This window comes from Lytechinus variegatus, chromosome 1, assembly GCF_018143015.1.
Source record: "Lytechinus variegatus isolate NC3 chromosome 1, Lvar_3.0, whole genome shotgun sequence".
Taxonomy (NCBI): Eukaryota; Metazoa; Echinodermata; class Echinoidea; order Temnopleuroida; family Toxopneustidae; genus Lytechinus; species Lytechinus variegatus.
The window spans coordinates 38,370,597-38,386,347 of NC_054740.1; the positions used below are offsets into that span (position 1 = coordinate 38,370,597).

General features: G+C 35.2%; 1 protein-coding gene across 1 annotated transcript in view; it reads right to left on the minus strand.

Moving 5' to 3' along the window:
- The window catches only part of LOC121413472 (probable dolichyl pyrophosphate Glc1Man9GlcNAc2 alpha-1,3-glucosyltransferase), a 75,251-nt gene that overhangs the window by 43,635 nt on the left and 15,865 nt on the right, over positions 1 to 15,751 (minus strand). Inside the window, exons 2-3 of the mRNA XM_041606298.1 lie at positions 12,315 to 12,393; positions 10,971 to 11,164 (exon numbers count right to left, since the gene is read on the minus strand). Of these exons, the coding sequence (XP_041462232.1) occupies positions 10,971 to 11,164; positions 12,315 to 12,393 (273 nt within the window). The remainder of the gene's footprint in view (positions 1 to 10,970; positions 11,165 to 12,314; positions 12,394 to 15,751) is intronic.

Consider the following 15,751-nt stretch of genomic DNA (forward strand, 5'->3'; position numbering starts at 1 on the left):
TTGCAATGCATGTGTACATTCATCAATAAAACATTTATATGGATGTATAACAGGCAAATTACACTCTCTAAAATGAGACCACTCTCATATTGCAAACTTCAAATATTAAATGCAATAAATCAGATGGAATGGATATAGATTTCCTCTTTCACAAGTATCTATGAATAAACCCTTCCAACACCACAGTCAGTTTAATACATATCCCTTGTTTTGAAGATACATATCATGAGTTTAATACTGATAAACAGGTCTTTATTTTTAGTTGGTAATGGTAATTCTTGTGATGAAAGTCAAATGAATACAGGAATCATATACACCCATATAACCCTTAAAAAAACCATAAAAGCAACCATGTCTTCCTTGCATATTTAATACATGGTTCTTTCCATTATTAAAGTTGGGGCACAAATTGTGACATTTCAGCATACATGAAATGTAACTCAGTACTATACATTTATTATTTGTAGGCTTTACAAAAAATTTTTTATTTATAAGACCATACATACTACTTGGACTTTGGGCCATTTAGATTAAACTTTCATTAAGTTATTAGTAAAAGATTGCATAATGCTGTTACATGGACACAGAGTGCGTGTAGCATCGGGATATTTATATTTGGTTCTAAAAGTCATATTATAACAATTAGGTTGACCTACACTTGAAAGTCAGGTAGCTATTTGTTATGCATAGTTTCAAAAGAAAAAGTACATTTAAACAAGTGGAGCGCCTCTGGCAGTCTCACCTGCATCACGCGATTCAATATAGCAGCAGTGCTGACTTTGAAAACTAAAATAATTATTCACAAAAGACACCATTCATATAATGATATAATACTATGTTCATTGACAGAAAAAGACATTGACATTGACCTTGATCATGCGACCTAAGACTTGTCAGTGATACTTGATTACCCCTACATGTATATCCACATTTTATAAACTACAGTATATCTATAAACTTTGAAAGTTATGACAGCAATTTAATAATTACCTCCAACATGGCCAACGTTCATTGACCTTAATGACGTTTGACCTTGATCATGAGACCTGAAACTCGCACAGAATCTTTAGTGATACTTGATTACCAATATGTCAAATTTTTATGAACTAGACCATTACAATCTCTGAGTTATGATGGTAATTCAAAAAATACCCCCAAAATGGCCAAAGTTCATGACCCTAAATGACCTTTGACCTTGGGCATGTGACTTGAAGCTCAGGATGTTCAGTAATATTTTATCACCCTTATGACCAAGTTTCATGAACTAGGTCCATATACTTTCTAAGTTATGATGACATTTCAAAGCTTGACCTCAGGTTAATATTTCGATATTGATTCCCCAAATATGCTCAGTTCATTGATCCTAAACGACCTTTGACCTTGGTCATGTGACACTCAGGCAGGATATTCAATAATACTTGATTAAGCTTAGGTTCAATTTTCGAAAACTAGGTCTATATACTTTCTAAGTTATGCTGTCATTTAAAAAACTTAACCTTTAAGATTTGATACTGACGTGGCCGCCGCAGCCGTCGGAAAAGCGGCACCTATAGTCTCACTCTGCTATGCAGGTGAGACAAATACCAAAGTCAGTAACATATCTCTTGTTTACTTTTCATGTGTTACTGATAAAAAGTATTATTTTTTAGTTAATAGTAATGAAATGCATCCCTTAACAAGTATTGGCATGTGAAATCCTACCCTTAACAAGTATTGGAAACAAAACCATTCTTGGCAAATATTCCGCCTTGAAATGAACCCCTAAACAAGTACAGGAATGTTTTATTGTTACGGGTCCTTCGGTCGTCGGCTTTACCTTATTTGGTTTAGTACGACCCCACCTTCTACACCTCGCGCAAATCGGACTCTAAACACAAAGTGTTGGGGCAAAAAGGAAATCCTTTTATACAAAACACTTTAATTTTGTTTTATCATCCCCACAAATTCGACCCTAAACACGTAATTTTCCTAGTGAAAAAGATACCCTTTTTTCATTATTTTTGTGTTTTTGACACCCTTATCACGTTACGTATGTAACGTGCCCTATCGTGAAAAGGACATCCTTTTTATGTGTTTTTTTGGTCGCGCATGGTATCCACTCGTCAATGTAAGTGGCCCCCCCGGGCCCAGGGAACTGCCACTCGTTAGACCATCATCCATATAATCGTGGTAACTTGGTAAGTGCTTGATTTCTGTTTTAACTATTTATTCAGAGAATTATTTTGTTTTATCATCCCCACAAATTCGACACTAAACACGTAATTTTCATTATTTTCATTATTTTTGTGTTTTGCCACCCTTATCACGTTACGTACGTAACGTGCCCTATCGTGGTATCCACTTGTCAATGTACATGTAAGTGGCCCCCCCCCCCCGGGCATTTTCTCCATTTGTCATATCTCAAAAGGGCATAGGGTTAAAGCTATGATTGTGGTAGAGTTTTTGGATAAGCATAATGTAAAGATAAGAACTAGGGTTTATTTAGTTTTGGAGCTCAGATTGTATGTTTGGCTCGATGTGCATATTTTCCATCGGAGCAATTGTCGCAGAAGCTGTTGCATTTTTCTATTATCTTACAAATATCCCATGGAACTTTAACTACAGTTATATAGAATAAAGCGATGAAATTACTAAAGCAACGCTCCATATTCTCGTTACACTAGCTACATTTCTGGAACTGCGACCAAAATCAATACCACAATGGTGCTCAAAGGAAACTTGTTGAAGGCCGTCGTTAGGCCACGAATGTTGCAAATGAAGCACATGCAATGAAGCTGAAACCATCATACTTCATTGCACACAAGTTGCATCTAAATCCAGGGTACTTGCATTCTTGTATGGTCTTTATTAGTTTACAAAAAGTCTTTGACCTTGTTTAGGTTCTAGCTATTTTTCAAGTTCTTTTTAATTCTCTTGATGTTTGAAAGCAAGCATGGATTCAGACTTGGTAGAATCTTCTAATATTAAGCAAAACCCTAGACATAAATATGATAGCATGATTATAGTTCTGAGGACCTACATGTAAACACATAATATCCACCACTATGTAAGATGTATGATGAATATTGAATGTTAAAAAGTCCCCAGTCAGTAAATCTTTCTTTCTCTGACAATTATTCCCTCTGAGTTCCATTTTTAAAATACAAGTCTGTCTTCCTCCTCTCATATTTGTTCTTTAGCCTTTTAGACGTATTCAGACCACCTTCTAATTCAAGAATAACAGGTATTCTGTGTCGTTCTGATCAGGAAATTTACCTCATGAAGAGTGATCTACCACAATCAGAACATACATGTACCAGATATTTTTTGCCAAAAGCAAAATACCTACAAATTAGTAGGTACTTGCCGAAACTACAAGAACTTTCTCAAGGGATTTGTCCTTGGGGCCGAGGTATTTTGGTAGTGTGAAAAGCAAAGTACGAGATCTTTCACAAGTCTCAACCTAAGCCGGTAATTAATACATGTAAGTAGGTGCGGGCACTGTGGGCTAATCACACCATACCGAGCATGCTTGTAACTTCAAGAAATTACGGTGGGTCCTGAAAGGTTCTGCTTCGGGTCGGTGTGAATGTGTTACATATCTACTTAAATTGTTTACAGTTGTATTTCGAGGCTTGAACAAGTTCTTGTAATGTTGGGTATTCTGGTAATGGAGCAGACTGAATACCTTTTCGAGCTTCATATGTAGCTTGACCTGACCACTCTCATACATCCTCCCCAATAAATGTATAATGAAGGCTAGAATTACTTCAAAAGTGATTGGGTCAATACGTCAAGTACTGACCACAGCCCTGCTTACGAGAATTCTGACCAAGCAAGCGATCAGGTTGCTATGTTGACTAGCCCTAAATACATGAATTGGTGAGCAATTTGGCGTAAAGGAGAAGAGAGATAGGCAGAGAGAGAGATAGAGAAGGAGAAAGATGGGGCTTTCAAGGGACTGTCCCGTATTTCAGCAATTTGTCCTGCGTCCTTCGTACAATCTTTCCTGGGATGACGTTTGTCACATATTTTACAATTTCAAACACATTCATGAGAAAATAGTCACACGTATTATTTTTTTCCTTATTTAGATGCAGAGTAATAAAATGGGAAAATGGTATATTTCATTAAAGAGTATGTAAAAATCACAAAATTTTTGCTAACTTGCTTTAATCACTTTAAGTTATCAAAAAAAAATTATGCAACTGTTCTGATCCTGAAGTGTCCTGCACTTCCACTGTTCAAATCTGGCTACGCTGAGAGGCAGAGGTAGAGAGATAGAGGCTGCTAGAAAAGCCAACATACTGTACAGATGTTCATGATTGTTGGCAAAAAACATTGAATAACAGTAAAAAAAAGGAAAACTCAAAAGAGGTATTAAAGAGATGGAGGATTAATTACAAATCTTATCACTACTCAAAATGGATGGTTACTCTCCAGAGAAACATGATATCATGCAAACATCTTCCAAGAGTTTTCATTGATATTCGTTTTCACAAAAAGAAATGTCAGCAAAAGTAACACGATACCAAATTTCTAACCACATAATGACCATTTTTCTCTTCCAGACAAGTAACAGATCTAGATTGCATTGCTAATGGGTGTAGAACTCTCTATTTTCTTTTTTGAGAAAGAGAGAAGGGGGGGGGGAGAATTAAGGGAGAAGATACAGGTACATGTAGACATATAGTTTGTTGTAAAGTAGGCCTACCAATATTCGGGGATATTTATACGTTGACAGGAAATGGTACTGTATAATGTATGTTTTGATGTTAAAAAGTACAAATCAGATACAAAAGAGATACATGTACATGTATTTAAAGTACTGTTTAGAATTTCTTCTCTTTTCAAAGGAAATGTTGACATAGAAACCGCAGGAAACAAATAATAATGAAAGTAAAGCAAAAGACTAGAAAGAATAAGAGATGGGTGGAGACAGATTGATACAGAAAGAGGTTGTTAAATGCTCTCACGGGAGCTACACTTTTAATGCTCCTCGGGGAGAACGAGCGAGCCTTTCTTTCTCGGTTGAGAGCAACAGACGCAGCGATAAAATGTCAAGATGCTTGTTGCCTCCACTATTTAACTCTATTTCTAACAGCATCTGGGGAGAAGGGAGTTTAGCTGTCTAATAAACCCCAACACTTTACATGTACTCCTCCTTTTCCTGCTAAGATCTTTCATATCCATCCAATCATAAAAATAATATTTTGTGAGTAGGCAAAAAAGAAGTTGCAAAAACACAAGCTGTGATATATTCCTTTAGGACAGAAAATAACTGCAAGATCGTGGGTACTTTTTCAAAATCCGTTCAACAAGGTTGTAGTCTGAAAACAAATATTGATACAATGTTCAGAAGAAGAATGTAGAACATTCGCTACAGAAATGTGAGTCTTGTAGCAAACTGAAAACTGTATTTGAGAACTTTAATAATGTATCCTGATTCAGGCAGATCTGAATGTGTAGAGAAATGCAAAGAGAAACTTTTTGAGACCTTTTTTCATGATTGGGAAGGTGTAAAAGCCCCTGTCGAGATTACAATAAAAAGTTGTTTTATTACCTATCCAATCACAAAATTACTTGCAAATTACCAGAACTTTAATTTTACATCCCCGAAATAGTAGACTATCAAATCATTTCTTGCATTCCCACCAGCCTTAACTAGATAAGGTTCTTTTACTTTTAATATTACATGTAGCTAGCAGGAAGCCTCTGACATTCCTAGAGGCATACAAGAAATTCTTTTTACCCATCGTCAAAAGTTCTTGTAAGCTGCTCTCAAGCTGCAGAGATCCCTGCAACTTTGATAAATCCTTGCAAAAGTTCTCGTTATCTGGCAATGTACATGTACAAATTTTCTGGGAAAACTCCTGTTTTAGGACATTATTTATGACACTGTAGTCACTCTGAAATATCAAAAATCTGTTTTTTTCTGGCAATAGTGGTGGGGTGTGAAACAAATGCTTTTGATTGTACATGTAACTACTGACCAGTGTAGAGCTATAAACAGATTCTTTCCCCCTCTTCACTCCTATCTCCTAAATTGGTTTCAAGTGCTGCCCATAGATTTGAATAGATAAGCAGAGAGCTTGGAAATGTTAGTTCATGAATATCAACTTTCAAATTTATGCCAGTGGTATGGGATGAGTCCCTGAAATTGCACCAATTCCTGAATATGAATGAATTTCAAACAAAATGACAACATTTACATTATGAAGATTCTTTTAAAGTCAATCAATTTTACTCATAAACTTAATACAATTAAGGGAAAGGTAAACAAACCTTCTACATATTCAATATTACAATCAACATTTACAGGTGAGAGAGTAACATAGATATTCTCAATAAACTAGTAAACATATACTACATGTACATGTAGTTTAACATAATAATGAGAGAGAAAGACATGTAATTCTTTGAAGTCAATATAAAATGTTATGAAGGAGAGGTAAACAAATAAACCTATAAAAAAATACTACATGTAGTTCGTCATTTACATGGTGAGAGAAAAACAGATCTACATGTATATTCTTAATAAACTTTACTCGATAAAGGTAAATAATTAAGTAAAAAAACAAAAAAACATTTGGTACAGAAGTGAATGGGTCGAATTGTATAATTTGCTATTCAAAGCCATCAACAGAGAAATTGAATGTTATCATGTTTGGAAGGAAAACTTCCATCCCTGACTTCCTTTTTCCACTGTAATGCCCAATATTAGCCACGATTTCAATACAATGAACTCATTCTAAATTCTTTTTCACTGGGAGAAAAAATGCAGCATTACAGAGCTACATATGTAGTATTGATCAAGCAATAATTTGGACTCTGTGTTACTGTTTTCAAGGCTTCCCCTTAATGCTTCATGCAATAAATCTGATTTTGCACAAGAGATTTTGCTAAAAAATTTTTTGTCTCAATACGAAATACGGTATTTTAAGTTCATCATGGATGAACATTATCTGCATACATGTACTACATAATGAACTGATCAGACCAGTACATGTTCATATTTAAAGATGAACCAGGGGAAAAATACATGGCGGCTTGGGGCGAATCCCCCCCCCCCATAAATATTGCACTGTGACGGAACAGGGGGAAAACTACATGGGGGATTAGGGCATCCCCTATATTCCATTGCACTATATTCATATCTAAAGATGATGAACCAGGGAAAAACAAGTGGAGTACCGGTACCTCTTTCAAAATGATTAGAATTATCATTCACAAAAAAAAACCCACCGTTAATATCTATTACGTTCATTGACCCTACATATATGAACATGACATTTGATCTCCCAAGACTTGTGAAAGATGAGCAATGATACTGGATTACCATTACATGTACATGTATTCCAGATTTCATTACTATATTCTAATACATGGGGGCGGAGGGCAACACTCGCCATATATGTATTATATTACATTATATTAATATCTAAAAATGATGAACCAGGGACAATATTACATGTGGGCTCAGGGGAGCCCCTTCATACATATTCTCTTGCATGATGAACCAGGGTTACAAATACATGGGGGTTTGGGGGACCCCCCCCAACTGTATGTGTACTCTAAATATTGCACTATATTCATATCACAAGATGGTGAACAAGGGTGAAAATACACAGGGGCTCAGGGTGACCCCCCCCTACATATTTCACTGTATTCATATACATGTATAAAGATGATGAACAAGGGAAGAGAAACACATGGGGGCTCAGGCCACCCCCCCCCCCCCACTCTCCAAGCTTTCTATTGCAATGTATTCATATCTCAGGAAGATGAACCAGGGAAAAATACATGAAAGCTTGGTGTGACCCCCCCCCCTCCTACCCCATGCAAGTATTCCATTGCACTATATTCATATTTTAAGATGATGAAAAAGGGAGAAAATTACACAAGGACTCAGGGGATCCCCTCCCCCTTATATATGTATTCTGTTGCACTATATTTATATTTCAAGGTGATGAACAAGGGGAAAATACATGGGGGCTCAGAATGACTCTCGCCCCTCCCCCTCCCCCATACATGTATTCTATTGCACTATAAAGAGATGATGAACCAGGGAAAAGATTACAATCAATTGATTGTTTAAGGTTACTGGGTCTTCCCCATTCTCAAAACATTATTATCAATGGGACTATGATGGGTTACCTTGAATATTACATGTGAAAATAATTGTGCAAACAAAATGTATGATCAATCAAGCTAGTTTGTGATTGGCACTGGGACACAAAGACTTGCTCATAATATGATGACACACTTAAATTTGCAGCTTTTGAAGGGCCTTTAACCGGGTATTTTGGGAGATCATATGGCCGGGGTGGGGGGGCTCCCAGGCTCCCCCTTGAGAGTTTGCAAATGCACCGTAAATTGGCAAGCATTCTATCTGTGACATAATCTACAAAAATCTGTATTAATTTATTTCATGCAAATCGCTTTTAATTGATTTTTAGAATGCAAAATCTTTTCCTCTGATACCCTAAATAAAGATAAATATTCGAATTTTTGGTGTTCCTAGCAAATGAATGTGAACAAATTTGAAATATCAGATCAATTTCTTATGTATTATATTGTTTTTTGCAGTTTCTTATGTATTTCAATGTTTTCTTGATCTTTTGTTTTTCATTTTTATTTCAATGAACTTTGTCGGGAACTCTTTTGGGATCCTAAACAGCATAAAATAAATCCATAAAGACAAGTACAACTAAAATAATCATACATAGATTTTTGGTTTGAAAACACAATTTGCATTGACTTTGCACACAAAATCAAGTTCTTGAGCAATTTTTGGTCTGACATGCACGAAATGTTGCGTAATTTCAGAACCGCATACCCGAGCGTTGCAAATTTGGTCTCAAAAGATGAGCAAGATTTGAAAGTAAAAGTCAGTGAGCATCCCAGTCTAGATAGGGTTAAAGGCCACCGCACATCTTACAACTGGTATGTGATCCAATTTTGGATAAAATCACATTTTGCTAATTTTCTGAAAATGTAAATGAAAGGTTTCTTTTTATTTGAGGGTCAAATTCCATGTACATGTAACTGATGTAAATGAAAGACAATTTTAGATGATTGCAAGCCTTTATTGAGTCAACGCCAAATTTGTTTTAGACTGCAATGACGTTATTACGTCTAGTGTAGATATCAAATTCAATTTTATTCTAATAAGGATGAAAGCATATAGCCCCAGATTTGAATATGTACTCGCGATGATCTAGAATATTATACAGTAAGATATTCCATGTCTCAATAATTAGCATCAAACTCATACTACGTTTTATTCCATGATCGGGTCGCAGACCAATCGTTAGGTGCGTAGTGGCTTTTTCTCTTTCTTTATCCATTTTATTACACGTAAAACAAAATGTACAAAGGCAGAGAACGGTCACACATTATATTTCACCTTTCCATAGGATGGACTCCAACAAGAGAAATCAGACTATCCTTCCAGAAAAGAAAACAAATTATCCATAAACATGAAACAAATTACAATCACTTTTGCAAATCTATAGAGAATGAAAGCTATAAAGTACGACATACTTTCATTGAATTCTAATTCATACTAGAAGAAGCAGAAATGCGAAGACACAATTAGACTTCTTCTGTCAAGTATTCCTCCCGGAATGGATCCCTGCTGAGCAGGAAGGACTTAATGGAAACCCTATTCCCACCAGTGAATCCATCAGGAGGGAATTCATGTCCCAGTGACAGAATCAGATCAGGGGAACCCTTTCACAAAACCTCTTGTCAGTGAATCACTCTGAGCCAATCAAATTCATGGAATACTCATAACAGAATGTTGTCAATCAAACAGGAGGGAATTCATGTGCTAGTGGCTGAATCAGATCAGGGGGATCATTTTACAAAACCTCTTGTATGTAAATTGCTCTGAGCCAACCAGATGCAAGAAATTCAGGATCTCATATTAACAGATAATTGTGAACCAATTGGGAAAGAATTCATATTCTGGTGACAAAATCAGATCAGGAGAAGCCTTTCACGAAATACCTTGTTGGAGATTCGCTCTGAGCCAAGCAGATGCATGGAACTGAAATTACACTGTGAATCAATCGGGAGGAAATACATGTATATGCCCCAGTGACAGAAGCAGATATATCGGCGCATACATGTTTATTCTTTTTTTAATGAGAGCACTGTTTACCAGACAACACCAACACATCAGGGGATCCTTTCACAAGACATCTTGTCACTGAATCACTCTGAGCCAATCGGATGCATGGAATTCAGGATCTTAAAACAGAAAATCGTGAATCAATCGGGAGGGAATACATGTTACAGTGACAGAATCAGATCACGGGACCCTTTCACAAAACCTTGTTATCGGTAATTTACTCTTAAACAATCAGATGCAAGGAAATCAGTAACTTGTACATGTACATTTACAGAATATTGTGAATCAACCAGGAAGGAATACATTTTCTAGTGACAGAATCAGATCATGGGACACTTTCACAAAACATTCCTTGTCACTGAATCGATCTGAGCCAATCAGACACAAAGAATATACTAGGAACTTTCAACAGTTTGTCACTGAAAATTAATGTTATGAAAGCTCAGAATCAAGAAAAAACTAAGGGAAAACTGCAATGGGCAAGGGTGTTTAATAGAAAAGGCAAAGTATGTAAAAGTATTATTACATTTATACATAAGGCACATAAACTCTTGACCTATTATAATGAAATCACATTTCTATTGTGGATCCAAAATTGTCATAATCGAGTTGGAAAACTCAACATCTGGTGCTTGTTTTATAATGAAATTTACAATTATGGTGTAAACTTTGCCACAATTGAAATCTCGGCTGATTGGCTAGCAAGATGTCACCACGGCAGTTCACATAATGCAATGTTACCATGGTTATAATTTCTCTCTGAAATCTGGTCCAGATTCTGATGATTTTTTTTTTGCTCCTAAAATCACACAGACAATTCATGGACGAACATTTCACAGGATATCCGACTTACTCTTTGACTGCATACGCCAAGACAAGATCCGTTACGATGACAGAGAGTCGCTGGAAGAGGACGGTGGCTGCTGACGCGTAGCCGAGGTTATCGACCTTGAGCATTTCAGGGTCGAAGAACACGGCGACCTGGGACAGGACGTACTCGAACCATGCAAAGAATGGTGGGTAATCCAGAGTCCATTCTGAAGTGTCCTACAAATAGAAGAATTGTGAGAAGTTTGAATAGGCTTCTCGTTTACTGTAAATCTAAGGGCAACATGTAATTATGATGCTGTATGCCGCAAGCATTGCAAGGCTTTTCAAATATACAGCACATAATACATCAAAGCAACAAGTGTTTTACAGATTATAGAGATACATATTTTACACCAGTCATCAATTTATGTATTTATTTCATTTGTTTATTTCATTTCCAGGCAAGAAGCATGACAGCAATGGAAAAATCACAAAAGGAAATGTAAAATTGAACACCAGCCAATGCCTGGACATCACCTACAAGAATTGAAAATCGCGTTGAGAGATTCTCCACATTGGCTGGTGCCTACATGTATAGTATGGAATAAAACAAAATAGAAATACATTTAATCATGTAATAACAATATACTTCTATATGAATTACCCTTCATCGTAATATGAAGAGAGAAACGAAAAACAAGGTTATTGAATTAATACTTTAGGAATGCAGATTGGGTCATATCAAAAATTAGTCTTTTATCAAATCAAAAAGTCATTTTTAGATCAATTGGTTGAATTTTGAAAGTCTGAAATGAATTGTAGTACATAAAATTAGTCACGATTATGTGTGGGTTCAACAAAAACAAAAACAGCAAATTAAGTACATAACAAATAATGCAAAAACAACATAAAACAATCCAGATTCATACAGAAAGTATATTCAATATCAATTGTAAAAATGTAAAATGAAATGTTACTTCTTCGATTCTAGGGCAAATCATGTGCTAAATCACTGCTATGTCTGGCAAACCATGAGTAACTTCAGGCTTGTATTCATAAGCTTCTTGAACAGTTTACAGGAATTTGATCTCGATTCTAAACCTATAGATGAACATGTTCGGATCAACATTGGTAATGGTTTATTGAAATATTGTGGCCATGATGGCCATGATATTAAAACAAAAATGGGCAAATAGCATTGGTCAGCAAAAAATCTTCTGGTTTAAAACCACAATATGCCAGTGACTGATGTAGAAATCAGATAACTTTAATCATAGCTGTTACCTTCATGTACACTTCAACTCATACAAAACCCTTTGTACGAGAAGGTTTACTATTTTCTTAATGAAATATTTAAAAGATTTTTTTCTTTTTTATGTGAACTTACCTCAAAGTACCATTTGGACACGGGTAGACTATGTGTGAGGGCTAGCCAGTTACGATGCACTTCAAAATCAGTGGATCGACTGTGTGGAAACGGGACAATTTTTTTTTTTTAATGAGTACAGAATGAATCACTTATTCTCCTTGAAAACTGTAACCCCTCTCCCCCAAAAATCAAAATTTAAAATAAACACAAAAACCACTCACACTATGACAGAGTGGGAAATTTCCAATTTTCTACTTTCTTTACAGAGTATTTTTTTCATGTGGTGTCACACTATGTATTAAATGAGAATGAAACCTTTCGAACAAGATAGGTTGTGTGAAAAAAGAAAAATCAAAAAACATATCAACAGAAGTTTGAGAACAATCAGACAAATAATGACAAAGTTTATGAGCATTTGCATATTGCGATCACTAATGCTATGGTGATCATCACATTGGCAATGTGACAAAGATGTGTGATGTCACTTGTGAACAAATCTTTTGATAGTATATATTTCACTTAAATTGCCTCTTTTATCACATCTATCTGTAGATCATGAATTCTTTCTCAAGGAGGGCATGTAAAACAAATTTTTAAAGAATACATCATGGATAAAGAGTTTGTATCACCATAAGAAAAAGCAAAGAGACATTTGGGGGGTATTTTATAGTCCATCAAAGGGAAAGTTGTTCACATGTGACATCACACATCCTTGTCGAATGGCCAATTGGAGGATCTCCATAGCGTATTAGTGATTGCAATATTCAAATGCTCATAAGGGCAATTCCACAGGTTGGTGGACATGAGCTTAAAAATTCAAATTCAATATTTTCTTGAATTTTTTAATACTTTAAGTCCTTCATACATGATAGTTTCAGGAACAAGAAATAAAAAGTTTATTTTCATAAGTATACTTTGGAAAAAAATGGTCAAAAGTTGTGTCTTCCATTGTGTACCAAAATACAAGAAAAATAGTGAAAAATGAAATATGCCTTATTACCATTTGGTTATTGCAACAACATACCACTTTATACATTTCTGAAGTTTAGAAGAGTCAAATTACTTAAAATACACAACCGCTTTTCAAGTAAATTTGTAGTACTCATTCAAAAATAAATATTGCAACCTGCTCAGGTGATGTAACGTGAGTAACCGAAAAAACTGACTTTTTTTCTGAGAGAAAAATTCTTCACAGTTAATTGGTGGGATTTTAAATTCTCTTCCTTCAAACAATCTTTGACACAGTGATGACTATCAAAATCATTAAAAAGTACAATTTTTTTATAAAAATGATGAAGAAAAACTGTAACGTGAGTAACCATCATGTAATGTGAGTAACCAGTAAAAATTATTCAGTTCGGTAACATTTTCTGTGGGATGTCAAGTTTTAAGTCTCATGGTGAGTTGTGAAGTTATTTTTGATTAATCAAAAGCAAAATGAGGGTACATCTCTTTGATGCGACTCTTTGTTCATCAAAATATCAGTGGTCATACAATCACGCAAAAACTTGAATATTAAGTAGAAGTATTCACAATGCGAGAGTGCATTAGTAAGACTTGGTTTTGATTAACCAAACTTAAGGGCATTCAATGTGTTCGGACAACACATTGAATGCCCTTACCTGTAACCCTATCTAGGCGGGGGTATTTTGGGAGTTGATATGGCCCGGGGGGGGGGCTCCCAGGCCCCCTTGAGATCTCGGCCATTGGCCGCACGATCACGCCGAAAATTTGCGTGCAGGTTGTCTTGGACATAATCTACAATACTATATAGTAATTTATTTCATGCAAATTGGTATTAAGCGATTATGCTAAATTTATGCATAATTATTAAGCGAAATCATACTTTTCCTTCCTACTCCCCAATAAAGCTCCAATTGTTCAAATTTTTGGTACAAAATCTCTTTTTGATGTTCCTAGCAATGAAATTTACACACATTATTGAATTTTCAATGACATGTGTGTTGTTAACCATACATGGACAAAACGTAACGTGAGTAACCGTAATGTGAGTAACCATATTATCTGCACCCCAAGTAAAAACCATGTGTTCTTTATTTTTTTTAATTATATACAAAGTTTGTCTCCCTAATATACTTCTTTGAAATGGATATAATCAACTTTCATAAAAGCCTTGTATGAGGAGACTTTTCACTTATGTCGACTTTTCATTTTATGCATGTCCAAATCATGTAACGTGAGTAACCGACACATTCCAAAGATTTGCCAGGAGCATATGATTTCCCAAGTTTTGTTTTTATACAAAGGGTCAATTCCATTGTGACTTATGGGACATTTGATACTTTTTTCCACATAACTGAGGTGCATATCTGAAATAGTAGCTGCACAAACATGGATTTACTTTATTAAACTGAAAGAAGAATACTTAAACTTACTATATACAAAAATGTATGCTTTCAGCTTGGTTGCATAGGGTGCTAGATATTCAGAAATGTCATTGTGACTTATGGGACATTGATGGACCACACAAATTGGGCTCTTTTGTTCAAAGTGCCATATCTATCTCAGTTTTATGACAATGTTTTTAGATTTGGGCTTGGAGATTAACTAGTGATAGGGCTCACTAACAGTACTTGAATTGGACTTGATTCATTTCATTTGTTTCAGTAGTTGTGTGCAATCGTGTGTGACTTATGGGACAAGTGAATGTGACTGATGGGACCCTATCTCATTTCATGGAATTAACATTTCCTCGCGATGACTTTTTAAGTCAAACTTAATTTCAGCATGAATAAATATTTCCTAATAAGATGACACCCTTAATAATTCATGCCATTGTGTCAGAAATAAATTCAACAAAGGGCAGAAACATCTTTTCACGCAGTTCATTTATATAAAGGGAACATTAACCAAAAAAAAGCTTCCTAACTTGTCATCAAGTTTTAAGAACTGTAATCAAATAAGTAGAAAATAATCAATAAACAATTACAATCATAAATATTTAGCAAACAGATGAAAAATGAACAGTTAGAAAGAATGTACACACTTTCAATTGTGACTGATGGGACATAATGATATGACATATTTGTTACAGATAGGACATATAAATGTTGCTTTTCTCTCTGTCTCATACAGTATGGTAAGAAAATGACCTTTACACTACAGTGTATTACATGTGAGAAATTAAGACATTAATGCTGCCATGAAGTAAATCAATATTCTTGTTAATATACTCTCTTTTGTGTCAAATGCTCTTATTTTTCATTAGCTGTTGATGTTTATGATAAAACAGATGGATATCAGTGCACAGGCAAATTTTTGACAAAAAATATTAAAATTTTGGCATAAATTCTTTTTAAAAAATTCATTAACTGGACTGTCTAGAAAACAGTTGCAATCGCTTTCTACTATCTAAACTGCATGTACATGTATACTTGTATAGTAAAAAGTGTATTCATTTACATGGAAGATTTACCATTGTCTGTGCAAAAAAT